We start from the raw sequence: 14,223 nt of genomic DNA, 5'->3' as shown, positions 1-14,223 counted from the left end.
AATACCTCAACCTCTGAGCCTCCTTGAGTCATAGTAGGTATTTCATCTTATGCTAATATAAATTATTAGTTTTCCATACACTGTGATAAACCTTCCATTTGGATATATAAGGAGAATGCCATCAAAAGCAGAAATTACAGTTTCTTCCCCCCCTTTTGAACCTTTCAAAATTCCTAACATAGTATGTGCCCAGAGTAGACAGATACACAATTATTGAATGAGAGAATGAACTGAATGCTGCATTGAAAGCTCTTCATAGGTTCCCTCCAAGAATTAATTCAATTTACATTTACAGTGGTCCCTTTCTTTTTGTCAACAGCTCATCTTTACTTCTTCACATATCTCCATGGGAAAACTAACATGGCAGTTAACTGATAAATCTCTTAGAGGACCAAACATATACCTTGCAGTTCAAAAGGGTTCACATTTTCCCATAATCATCTATGAACTAATCTCACTATTCCCATAAATTCTGGAGAAAAGAAACACTTACCCAGCCTTAGCGACACTAATGGTTTGCTGCTCCATTGCTTCGTGGATGCTAGTTCTGTCATGCTCTTTGAGGCTATTAAATTCATCGATACAGCAGAGGCCGGCATCTGCGAGGACTAATGCTCCCGCCTCCAAATTCCATTCTCCTGAGTCTTTTACAGCAGTTACCGTGAGACCTAAGGAAATGAGCAAGCTATGTTAGCTTTTATTTGGAAAGCATGTCTGATAACTATGAAGCTGATATCCCATAAACTTTTTCATGACTATTACATTTCTTATGGTAATATGTGATCAGTGATCTTTGCTGCTACTATTGCAACTGCAGATGTGGTGGAAATAGTAAGAAAACTAGAATTAGAAGTGGAGCCTGGAGATGTGCCTGAATTGCTACAATCTCATGGTAAAACTTTATGAAGAGTTGCTTCTTATGATGGGCAGAGAGAGTGATTTCTTGGGATGGAATCTACTGCTGAAGATGCTATGAAGCTTACTCAAAGAACAACAAAAGATTTATATTACATAGACTTAGTTGATAAAACAGCAGCAGGATTTGAGAGGATTGACTCCAATTTGAACAAAGCTCTACTGTGGGCAGATATCACTGCCTGCCACAGAAAAATCACTGGTGAAAGGAAGAGCCAACTGGTGCAGCAAACTTCATTACTGTCTTATTTAAGACATTGGCACAGCCACCCCAGCCTTCAGCAACCATCACTCTGATCAGTCAGCAGCTATCAACATCAAGACAAGAACCTCCACCAGCAAAAAGATCATGACTTAGTCAAGATTACCACTTACTCAGATGATGATTTGCATGTTTTAGCAATAAAGTACTTTAAAATTAAGTATGTACTTTTAATTAAGTATGTATTTTTTGAGATGTAATGCTACTGTATATCTAATAGACTCCATTATAGTATAAATGTAACTTTTATATGAATTGGGAACCCAAAAAATTTCCTGTAGACTTGCTTTACTGCAGCGGTCTAGAACTTGCAGTATCTCTGAGGTCTCAATTTACTTATCTACAAAAAAAAGAATATATTATTTATCCAGGCCTCAGTTTATTTATCAATAAAAAAAGGATAATGATAGAAAATATTACTTAAAGATTCTTGGATATTCAGATAGAATATAAAGCTTTTTAAAAGGTATAAGATACACAGTGAGTGAGTAATTATAATAATTATTGTTGATAAAAACTGATAAATCTCTGGCTAGACTGATGGAGGAAAAAGAAGAAAAGGTATAAATAAAAGACACACTTATAAATATCAGGACTGAAAGAGGGGACATCACCATACACTCTAAGGACATTAATAATAACAAAATACAATGAACAACTCTATGTTCTAACTTAGATGAAATAGTCACATTCTCTGAAATATATAAAATGACAAAGTTTATCTAAAAAGGAATAGATATCTTGCAAAATCCTGTATCTACTTTGAAAATTGACTCTAGTTAAAAATGATGCAACATACAGGCTGAGATGACTTCAGGGTGAATTTGACCAGACGTTTATGGAAGAAATAATACCGATTCTACACAAAACTTTCAGAAATATAGAGAAACAAGGAACACTTCTTAACTCATTTAATGAAGCCAGCATTATCATGATTACTAAAAACAGATCAAGATACACTAAAACTACACATCAGTATCCCTCCTTAACACAGATGCAAAAAACCCTTAAATAATAAAAGCAAATAAAAGGCTATATAAAATGATAACAAATCATAACTAAGTGAAGTTTATCTTGAGAATGCAAGGCTAACTCAACATTCAACTATTAATCATTGCAATTTATTGACAAACTAAGGAAGAAAAAGCAAACAACCACCTCAATGATACAGAAAAAAAATTTGATAAAACTCAACAATCGTTCATGATTAAAAAAATAAGTGCTCAGAAACAAAGAAACAGAGGTAATTTGTTCAGTCTGACAAAGGGTATTTATAAAAAATCCTGCAGCTAACATGCTGAATGTTTACCCCCAGCCCAACCCTTGCCCCCAAGATCAGAACACGGCATGGAGATCTGCTCTCATCACTCATTTATAATCATACTGGAGGTTCTTACCAGTGAAGTAAAGCAAATGTCCCCTCCCTCCTGAACCTCCCTTCCACCCCAACTGTGGTCTTCTCAGGGTGTATGCCCACTAGTGGGTTGCTGGGTCTTATAGTAGTTTTAGTCCTACTTTTTAAAGACATCTTCATACTGTTCTTCATGGTGGCTCTATCAATTTACATTCCCACCCACAGTGCCAGAGGATTCCCTTTTCTCATATCCTCGCCAGCATTTATTGTTTGTAGATTTTTTGATGACGGCCATTCTGAGCAGTGTGAGGTCAGAATCGTAGCTGTGATTTGCATTTCTCTAGTAAGCGATGTTGTGCATTTTTCAAGTGTTTCTTGGCCATCTGTATGTCTTCTTTGGAGAAACGACTGTTTAAGTCTTCTGTCCAGTGTTTGATTGGGTTGTTTTTCTGATATTGAGCTACATGAGCTGCTTATATATTTTGGAGATTAAGCCTTTGTCAGTTGCTTCATCTGCAATTAATTTCTCCCATTCTGAGAGCTGTCTTTTCATCTTGTTTATGATTTCCTTTGCCGTGCAAAAGCTTTTAATTAGGTCCCATTTATTTTTGTTTTTGTTTCCATTACTCTAGGAGATGGGTCATAAATCTTGCTGTGATTTATGTCAGTGTTCTGCCTATGCTTTCCTCTAAAAGGAGTTTTGTAGTTTCTGGTCTTATACTTAGGTCTTTAATCCATTTTGAGCTTATCTTTATGTATGGTGTTACCAAATGTTTTTAATTTCATTCTTTTACATGGAGCTGTCCAGTTTTTTCAGCACTACTTATTGAAGAGGCTGTCTTTCTCCACTGTATATCATTGCCTCCTTTGTCAAAGATAAGGTGCCCATAGGTGTGTAGGTTTATCTCTGGGCTTTCTACCTTGTTCCATTGGTCTATATTTCTGTTTTTGTGCCAGTACTATTACTGTCTTAATGACTGTGGTTTTGTGGTGTAGTCTGAGGTCAGGAAGGTTGATTCCTCCAGCTCCATTCTTCTTTCTCAAGTTGCTTTGGCTATTTGGGGTCTTTTGTGTTTCCATAGAAATTTTTTGTCCTAGTTCTATGAAAAATGCCGCTGATAATTTGATAGGGGTTGCACTGAATCTATAAATGGCTTTGGGTAGTAGTGTGACTCCAATATGGAATCATTTTCACAACACTGATTCTTCTGATCCAAGAACATGGTATAATCTGTTTATATTGTTTTTGGTTTCTTTCATCAGCGTCTTATAGTTTTCTTACAGTGTCTTACAGTTTTTTGTATATATCTCTCATTTCGTTTTTGTATATAGTTCTCTTTTGTCTCATTTAGATAGATTTATTTCTAGGTATTTTACTTGTTTTGTTGCAATGGTGAATGTGGTTGATTCCTTAATTTCTCTTTGTGACTTTTCATTGTTAATGCATACAAATGCAAGGGATTTCTGTGTATTTTGTATCCTGTGACTTTACTAAACTCACTGATTAGCTCTAGTAACTTTCTGATAGAATCTTTAGGGTTTTTTTCTGTATAGTATCATGTAAGTTACAAACAGTGAGAGTTTTACTTCTTTTCCAATATAGGTTCCTTTCATTTCTTTTTCTTCTCTAATTGCTGCGGCTAGAACTTCCAAAACTATGTTGAACAATAGTGCCAAGAGTGGGCACTCTTGTCTTGTTTCTGATCTTACAGAAAATGCTTTCAATTTTTCACCGTTGAGAATACTGTTTGCTGTGGGTTTATCATATATGGGCTTTATTATAGAGGTAGGTTCCTTCTATGGCAATTTTCTGGAGAGTTTGTATCATAAATGGGTCTTGAATTTTGTCTAAAGTTTTTTCTACATCTATTGAGATTATCATGATCTTTATTTTTGTTAATATGGTGTATCACATTGATTAATTTGCATATATTGAAGAATCTTTGCATTCCTTAGATAAACCTGACTTGATCATGGTGTATGATCCTTTTAATGTGTTGTTGGATTCCATTTGTTAGAATTTTGTTGAGGATTTTTGTGTCTATATTCATCAGTAATACTGGCCCATAATTTTCTTTTTATGTGATGTCTTTGCCTGGCTTTGGAATCAGGGTGATGACGGCCTTGTAGAATGAAAAACTCAATACTTTTAAGATGTTTCTCCAAATTGCTCTATAGATTCAATGCAAGTCCAAACAAAATTCCAGTGGGATTTTTCTTGTTATAGAAATTGAAAAGGTGATTCTAAAATTTACATACAGAAGAAAATAGAAGACTCAAACAAGAAACTAAGTAGGAAGTCTCACATGACTCAATTTCCAGATTTATTACAAAGCCGCAGTAATCAATTTTGTGTGGTACTGGACAAAAGATATAAACAGACAGAACAATGGAATAGAATACAGTCCAAAAATAGCCCCACAAATGTATGGTCAAGTAATTTTTGATAAAAATGCAAAAGCAATTCTATGGAGGAAGGATAATCTGATATCCCTGTGTTACAGCAAAACAGAAAAACACTAAATGAAACTCCCTGGTGGCCCTGATGGTAAAGAATCTGCCTGTAATGCAGGAGACCCAGGTCCAATCTCTGGGTTGGGAAGATCCCCTGGAGGAGGAAATGGCAACCCACTCCAGGATTCTTGCCTGGAGAATCCCATGGACAGAGGAGCCTGGTGGGCTACAGTCCATGGGATTGCAAAGAGTCGGACACAACTAAGCTACTAACACTCTGTGCTACAGAAACACAGGAAAACACTAAATGAACCTATGCTGCTGCCAAGTCACTTCAGTCGTGTCCGACTCTGTGTGACCCCATAGATGGCAGCCCACTAGGCTCCCCCATCCCTGGGATTCTCCAGGCAAGAACACTGGAGTGGGTTGCCATTTCCTTCTCCAATGCGTGGAAAGTGAAAGTGAAGTTGCTTGGTCGTGTCCAACTCTTAGCGACCCCATGGACTGCAGCCAACCAGGCTCTTCCATCCATGGGATTTTCCAGGCAGGAGTACTGGAGTGGGGTGCCATTGCTACAGTTCTTTAAAATATTTGTTCTTGGAAGTGAACTATAGATTTCTCCAATGAGAAATTTTCACTGTATAATTTAGTTTCAAGTTCCAAAGCTTGGCCACCATTTTTCATACTTTAAATTGTCAATAGCCCTCACATATTTTGACTTTCCTTTAAAAGCTGCCCTGTAGCTTTGTTTCAGAAAAAATCTGAGTACTTACGAGAATTTAGTTGAAATCTACTGTAAGACCTATACAGGGGTAGGACAGCAATCCACAGATGTAAGGAGAGGCTCTCCTGTTAAGTCCAGGAGATAGGAGACCTTGGGTGTGTTTGGTCTGATGTCACCAAGCCTGTACACATTTTCATTGACTTTACTGCTGACTTTGTTATACCTTCTGTGGACTGCTGATTTCTCTGCTTCTTTACTGAATGGAGCCTTTTTTAAAAAGGCATACAATTTAAACTTTGAAAAATCAAAGGTAAAGAAAAAAAATCTTGAAAAAAGCCATAGGTGAAATAAACCACCTTACCTATGGTGCTGTAGCAACTGGATATCCTGATGCAAAAAGAAAAAAAAAGGTCAGTATTTCTCCATACTTCATATTTAATACAAAAATTAACTCATAATGAATGAAAGACCTAAATGAAAAATATAAAACCTATGGAAGGAAACATAGGGATAAAAGCTATGTGAGCTCCTCTGATTTCTGGCCCAGCACTTAAGGGGCTTAGAAATTGCTAATCTACTCTAATAAGTGAAAACCTAAGCAAACCGAAAAATCAACAACTGTTCTATGATCCATCAAAGGAATGAGGTCACAGGGCAAACTGCTGCCCCCGAAATTGGAAAGATGGAGAATTATAACGAAGCCCCCACGTGCACCAGTGCTGGAATAGAAAACCCTGAACTGTAACTGGCAAACTTCTGGAGGCTCAATGAGGACAACTCTGAAAATTAAAAATTCCTTAGGAACCCAGCCACGGAGGGCATGGGTACATATACTTTTGCGAATTTTACCTCCAGGAGCTCTACCAGGCTCTCACATTGAATACCAAGTTTGTCTCTGACGTAATCAGAAAGGTTAAAAGTCTAAGAAAAAATGAAAGAGAAATTCTAGAGATCAGAACCACTAGAGATGACGAATGCCTTTGATGGGCTCATGTGTGGAACGGACATGGCAGAGGAAACAACCTCTGAGAACAAGCAGGACCTTGTATGTGTGTGCGCTCAGCCATGTCTGACTCTTTGCAACCTCATGGAATGTAGCCTGCCGGGCTCCCATGTTCATGGAATTTTCCAGGTAAGAATACTGGAGTGGGTTGCCATTTCCTACTTCAGGGGATCTTCCTGACCCAGAGATAGTCAACAGAAATTTCTAAAACTGAAAAGTAAAGGAAAAAATTTGGAAAATCACAGAACAGACTATCCAAGAAGTATGGAACAACTACAGAATGTGTAACATACATATAATGGGTATAATGGGAATACTAGAAGAAATAATAGAGAAATTACAGGAGCAACATTTGAAGCAATAATGAAAAGTTCTCTAAATTAATGTCAGACACCAAACCACGGATCCAAAAAACTCAGCGACTATAAAGCAGGAAAAACACTAAACAAAACTATACCTAGGCATATGACTTAAACTTTAGAAAATCAAAGGTAAAGAAAAAAACTGGTGAAAAAAGTAGAGGAAACAAACCACCTTACCTATGTGTGTGCACGTGCTAAGTCACCTCAGTCATGTCCGACTGTTTGCCACCCCACGGATGATAGCCAACCAGGCTCCTCTGTCCATGGAATTCTCCAGGCAAGAATACTGGAGTGGGCTGCCATTCCCTTCTCCAGGGGATCTTCCCAACCCAGGGATCAAACCCGGGTCTCCTGCATTGTGGACAGATTCTTTACTGTCTGAGCCACTAGGGAAGCCCCCACCTTACCTTAGAGGAGCATAAATGAAAATTATATCCAACTTTCCCTCAGAATATTTCAATACGGTCTAAAAAATGCATTAAGGCAAGACTAGCATTCAAAAATGAAGATAAAATCACACCAAGTTCTGCACTGGTTAGATAATATCCAGAGAGGAGTCAGAAAACTATGATCTGTGAGCAAGATTTGGCTCAACCACCTGTTTTTGCAAAAATAGTTTTTTGGAACACAGTCACATTTCATTTACATACTGTCTATGGCTGTTTTCACACTACAATGGCAGAGTCAAGTAATTATGACAGACACTGAAAGGTCTTCAAAAATCTAAAATATTTATACCTAGTCCTTTAGAGAAAAAAATTGCTAACTCCAGAGTATTAATATCTACTTTGAAATATCAAATTTTAAAATACTAATAAAAAAATAAAATAATGAAGGACATGAAAAATAATGCCACTGAAAGAATAGCTTGTAGCATAGGTTTGTTGGTTAGCCAGAAACAAAGATTTAGAGAAGAGAAAGCAATTATTAAGTATTTACAGAACTATCCTGCTGCTGCTGCTTCTGCTAAGCCGCTTTAGCCGTGTCCGACTCTGTGCGACCCCATAGATGGCAGCCCACCAGGCTCCCCCATCCCCAGGATTCTCCAGGCAAGAACACTGGAGTGGGTTGCCATTTCCTTCTCCAATGCATGAAAGTGAAAAGTGAAAGTGAAGTTGCTCAGTCATGTCCGACTCTTAGCGACCCCATGGACTGCGGCCCACCAGGCTCCTCCGTCCATGGGATTTTCCAGGCAAGAGTGCTGTCCTATGGAAGATCAATTAGACTAATTTAGGGTGGCTTCAAAAGAATTAACACACCAATATGTAGAATTTTACAGGGAAGTGTTGGAAATCTCAAGATGTTGAAAAAGGAATGTGCTACCTTGTGAAGTTAAGAAATCAAAGTAATCTTTAAGCAAAAGTGAAAAGTCCACTTGTCAGAAATAACATAGAAACAAATTCTATGTTATTCATGCAACGAATAGGTGGCCGGACAACAGGAAATCAGAAAAAACTGCGATGAAGGAAAAGGAAGACACAACATACCATAATTAATGGGATGCAGCTAAAGCAGTGTTTACAAAGTAACTTACAGCTATAAATGTCTACATTAAAACAGAAGAAAGACCTCAAGTCAAAAATCTATGCTGCCACCTCAAGACACTGGAAAAAAGGAAGAGCAAACTAAACCCAAATTAGCAAAAGGAAGGAGGTAATGTGTACTGTAACAGAAATCACTGAGACAGAACGTAAAAACAGAGAAAATTCACGAATCTAAAAGGTGATGCATTTTAGCTACACTGACCAAGCCAAAAAGAGAGGAACAAAATTATACTAAAATCAGGAATCAAAGACGGGACATTATCAATGACTTTACAGAAACAAAAAGGATTACAAAGGGAAACAACAAATAACTTTATGTTAACCAATTAGATAATTCATGTGAAATTAACAAATTTCTAAATAGACACTACCAAAACTAACTCAAGAAGAAAAAGAAAATCTGAACAGATGTATAGTAAGTAGGGATTGAATTAGTAATTTAAAAACTACCCACAAAGAAAAACCCACACACAGATGGCTTCAACACTAGAAGAATCCAGTATGAATTCTTCACAAACTCTTTACAAGTAGAAAAGGAGGAAACACTTCCTAACTTGTTCTATGAGAACAGTATTACCTATACACCAGAAATGAAAAGCATCACAAGACTACTAAAGACCAATATTTCTTATGAACACATATATACGAAAATCCTCAATACTACTGAACCGAATCCCACAATATATAAAAAGGACTATGTAACCATGATCCAGTGAGATAAATCTCTGGAATTCAAGATCGGTGGTATAACATCTAGAAATCAATTAATGTAATATTTTCACATTAACAGAATAAGGGACAAAAATCATATGATCATATCAATAGAGGCAGAAAAAGCTATTTGACAAAATTCAACAATACTTCATGAAAAAATGCTCAAACCAGGAATAGAAGAGAACTTCACTCTGATAAGGACATCTACAAAATACCCAGAACTAACATCATTCTTGATGTAAGACTGAACGTATTCATGTTAAGATCAGAAATAAGACAGGGATGTTCACTCTCATTACTTCTATTCAACAGAGTACTGGAGGTTCTAGGAAGGGCAATAAGACAAAAAATGAAATAACAGGCATCCAGAAGGGAAAGGAAACAGTAAAATTATCCCTGTGTGCAGATGGCATGATCTTACAGATAGAAAATCCTAAGAATTACAATTAAATCACAGCTAACAAATGAGTTCCTCAAGGTTGAAGGATACAAAATTAATTTTTAAAATTAAATTGTGTCTATATACGTTCAAGGTGAAGAATATGAAAATATAACCAAAAAAGTAATTCTATTTATAATAGCATTAAAAATAATAAAATACTTAGAAATGGATTTAACAAAAGAAGTACATAAAACTTATACTGTGAAAAGTACAGAATGTTGTTAAAAGAAATTAAAGATGTCTTAAATAAATGAAAAAACACCTCACATACATCCACTGACTTTTTCTGCTTGTATTTTTTTAATCATTTCTCAAAAAACACTGCCTAATCATAGGCCAGAAGATTGATGTCTTTGATGTGTTTTCTCCTAAGAGTTTTATACTTTTAGCACCTTATATTTAAGTCTTTCATTTAGTTTAAATTATTTTTTGCATATTGTGTGAACAAGAGTCCAAACTTATATTTTTGCTTTTGGATGTCCAATTTCCCAGCAGTGAGTTTTGAAAAGACAATTTCTTCCCCCAGTGAATTGTTCTGGAACCCTTATCAAAAATGGATTGACCATAAATGTATGGATTTATTTCTGGACAATTAATTCTGTTCTATTGGCTTATATCTTTATGCCATTACCACATTGGACTTTATCACAAAGCTTCTGCGGTGCAAAAGACACCCACAGGAAAATGAAAAGATAATCCACACTATGGGAGAAATTTTTTCCAAACCTGGTAAGTACTAGTCTCTGATAAGTCTCAGATAAGAGACTTGTATTTAGAATATATAAACAACTCACAACCCAACAATAAAGACAATCCAATTTTTTAAATGGCCAAAAGAGCTGATATACAAATGGCCAACAAGCAAATGAAAAATGTTCAACTCCTCTTTAGCCATCGGAGAAATGTAAATCAAAACCACATTGAGATACTACTTCACACACCACCCACAACTATAATCAGAAAGACATAATAACAGAAGGAAAAAAAACAGACAGACATAATAAGAAGTGTTAGTTGGGACGTGGAGAAATTGGGAAGCTTATACATTGCTGGTGGGAACATAAAATAGTGCAGATACTTTGGAAAACAGTCTAGTAGTTCCTCATAAGGAGTTACCACATGACTCAACAACTCCACTCTAAAGCATAGACCCAGAAAAATGAAAATTTGTATATAAATGTTGATAGCAATATGGCTGTTATCAAAAAAATCACTGGGGCTACCCTGGTGGTCCAGTGGTAGGACTCTGTGTTGCCAATGTAGGGGTGGGGGTGGCGAGTGAGGGGCAGTGAGGGCATGAATTCGATCCTCGGTCCGGGAACTGATCTCACGTATCACAAAGATTCCGCATGCTGCAACAAAGACCTGGTGCAGTGAAATAAATACATAAATAGTTTTTTTAAAAAATCACCGTATAATCATACTGGGGCTATATGGAGATACACTCTGTGTATTGCTGGATGCAAGGCCTTAACAAGCACAAATTCTATCAACAAAATCTACCAATTAATCATCTGTTAGTTCATTTGTAAAACCTTCCCCCTTCCTATCATTTTTAGCCTTCTACCTTTTCTAAACAACCCTGTGTATGAGGTCTCCCTCCAATCTCAGGAAGATTACTTGCCTAGCTTCTGTCAAGCACTGACTCCATCTTATGTCATTTGTCTCTATAGTAACCAACTAAAACAGCTGCTATGCTGAGCGGCAGCTTTGTGCAAACGGTGGTCTAGCGTGAAGATGTTTTAAAGATTTGAGTCCTCTCTTTACTTACCACTGAATTCTTCCTGGTACCAGGAAAAGGAGAAAGCCTCTAACAAACAGGACAGGTGGAGAGGGAAAGAGAAAAGGATGGAATGTAAAACACGAAGGACAGTGGACTCCAAGTAGAGACTGAGTTTAGAAGGAAATGAGTTTAGGAGCTTCATTTATAAGAGGACTAAGAACACAAGGTTAAAAACTAGATACAAAAAAACAAGATAATTATCAAGTATTTCCATACATATTCTTCTGGTCAGAAACAATACCATGATGTTAACATCAACAGATTGCCCACAAGAAACGTAACCATGGTGCTTCAGAAAGTGGACTAATATGGATGAGATCCAAAAGGTATTTAACAGTATAGCCCAGCTTGGGTAAGGGGCCAGACACAGCTTCTCTCTTCAACAAACTTGTAACCTAATGGTGGGTAGCACCGAAATCAAAACAGGGAAACTGTTGTTAATGAGGTGGAGCAAAGAATGGAGGAGGAGAATGTACTTTATGTAACGAACATGAAAACCTTATTAAAAGCATAAGGATGCATTCCGGGATCCATCATCGCCCACCTCCCAGTCACTCCTGCAACAGGAAGCCTGGCATCTGCAGCTTCAATGGGGAGCTCCCACAGCTTTGCCATGGCTGCAGCCTCCTCTCACCCCCACTATCTACCTGGGCAAAGCTCATTCATGGAGCTCTGTTCCTCAGTTCAGTTCAGTTGCGTCCAACTCTTTGGGACCTCATGAATCGCAGCACGCCAGGCCTCCCTGTCCATCACCATCTCCCGGAGTTCACTCAGACTCATGGTCATCGAGTCCGCGATGCCATCCAGCCATCTCATCCTCGGTCGTCCCCTCCTCCTCCTGCCCCCAATCCCTCCCAGCATCAGAGTCTTTTCCAATGAGTCAACTCTTCGCATGAGGTCGCCAAAGTACTGGAGCTTCAGCTTTAGCATCATTCCTTCTAAAGAAATTCCAGGGTTGATCTCCTTCAGAATGGACTGGTTGGACCTCCTTGCAGTCCAAGGGACTCTCAAGAGTCTTCTCCAACACCACAGTTCCAAAGCATCAATTCTTCGGCGCTCAGCTTTCTTTATAGTCCAACTCTCACATCCATACATGACCACTGGAAAAACCATAGCCTTGACTAGACAGACCTTAGTCAGCAAAGTAACGTCTCTGCTTTTGAATATACTATCTAGGTTGGTCATAACTTTTCTTCCAAGGAGTAAGCGTCTTTTAATTTCATGGCTGCAGTCACCATCTGCCGTGATTTTGGAGCCCAACAAAAATAAAGTCTGACAGTGTTTCTACTGTTTCCCCATCTATTTCCCATGAAGTGATGGGACCAGATGCCATGATCTTCGTTTTCTGAATGTTGAGCTTTAAGCCAACTTTTTCGCTCTCCTCTTTCACTTTCATCAAGAGGCTTTTTAGTTCCTCTTCACTTTGTGCCATAAGGGTGGTGTCATCTGCATATCTGAGGTTATTGATGTTTCTCCCAGCAATCTTGATTTCAGCTTGTGTTTCTTCCAGTCCAGCGTTTCTCATGATGTACTCTGCATAGAAGTTAAATAAGCAGGGTGACAATATACAGCCTTGACGTACTCCTTTTCCTATTTGGAACCAGTCTGTTGTTCCATGTCCAGTTCTAACTGTTGCTTCCTGACCTGCATACAGATTTCTCAAGAGGCAGATCAGGTGTTCTGGTATTCCCATCTCTTTCAGAATTTTCCACAGTTTATTGTGATCCACACAGTAAGAGTTCATTAATCAAGTCATTACTACAGTGTCTGCTAGCATGTGGGTTCTTCCAGGAAATTATACCAATTGCTTTTCTACCTATAAAGTCCACTTTAAATATTATCTGACACAGTAGAGAGAAAATAGAGAAACACTAAGTCAGCAATTAAGGGAGCAGGATCCTGAGCGGCAGTGTCCTCATTGGTTATATGGGGCTAATCTTACCTTGCTACCATACCAAAGTGTTGCAAGAATTAAAAACAGGTTATTTAAAAGCTTTTTACAAACAGTAAAGAAAACATCATACCATATGTATATACATATGTACCATGTATCTATATACATACCACACACACAGCCTTTCTTGTGACATCAAAATTTGGTTCTCATTCCAACTTCAAAGAAAGGCAATGTCAAGCAATGCTCAAACTACCGCACAACTGCACTCATCTCACAGGCTAGTAAAGTGATGCATAAAATTCTCTAAGCCAGGCTTCAGCAATACATGAATCGTCAATTTCCAGATGCTCAAGCTGGTTTTAGAAAAGGCAGAGGAACCAGAGATCGAATTGCCAACATCCGGGGATCATGGAAAAAGCAAAGGAGTTCCAGAAAAACATCTATTTCTGCTTTATTGATTATGCCAAAGCCTTTGACTGTGTGGATCACAATAAACTGTGGAAAATTCTTCAAGAGATGGGAATACCAGACCACCTGACCTGCCTCTTGAGAAACCTATATGCAGGTCAGAAACCAACAGTTAGAACTGGACATGGAACAGACTGGTTCCAAATAGAAAAAGAAGTGCGTCAAGGCTGTATATTGTCACCCTGCTTATTTAACTTCTATGCAGAGTACATCATGAGAAACTCTGGGTTGGAAGAAACACAAGCTGGAATCAAGATTGCCAGGAGAAAGACTAATAACCTCAGATATGCAGATGATACCA

General features: G+C 37.8%; 1 protein-coding gene across 6 annotated transcripts in view; it reads right to left on the bottom strand.

Moving 5' to 3' along the window:
- MCM9 (minichromosome maintenance 9 homologous recombination repair factor) overlaps window positions 1-14,223 on the bottom strand; it is an 88,231-nt gene that overhangs the window by 25,494 nt on the left and 48,514 nt on the right. For 5 of the 6 annotated variants that reach the window (XR_006060587.2, XM_042253272.2, XM_004011164.5 and 2 more), the window contains one exon: window positions 494-668. Coding sequence is in view for 5 of the 6 variants with exons in the window: in XM_042253272.2 (XP_042109206.1) it covers window positions 494-668 (175 nt within the window). In the remaining variant the exon portion in view is untranslated. Of the gene's footprint in view, window positions 1-493; window positions 669-6,070; window positions 6,097-14,223 lie in introns of those variants that run through there. The other variant, XM_042253276.2, reaches the window with a different exon arrangement.

The sequence above is a fragment of the Ovis aries genome, chromosome 8 (assembly GCF_016772045.2).
Source record: "Ovis aries strain OAR_USU_Benz2616 breed Rambouillet chromosome 8, ARS-UI_Ramb_v3.0, whole genome shotgun sequence".
NCBI lineage: Eukaryota > Metazoa > Chordata > Mammalia > Artiodactyla > Bovidae > Ovis > Ovis aries.
The sequence above is the reverse complement of the archived record's forward strand: the minus strand, read 5'-3'. Positions and strand labels throughout refer to the sequence as shown.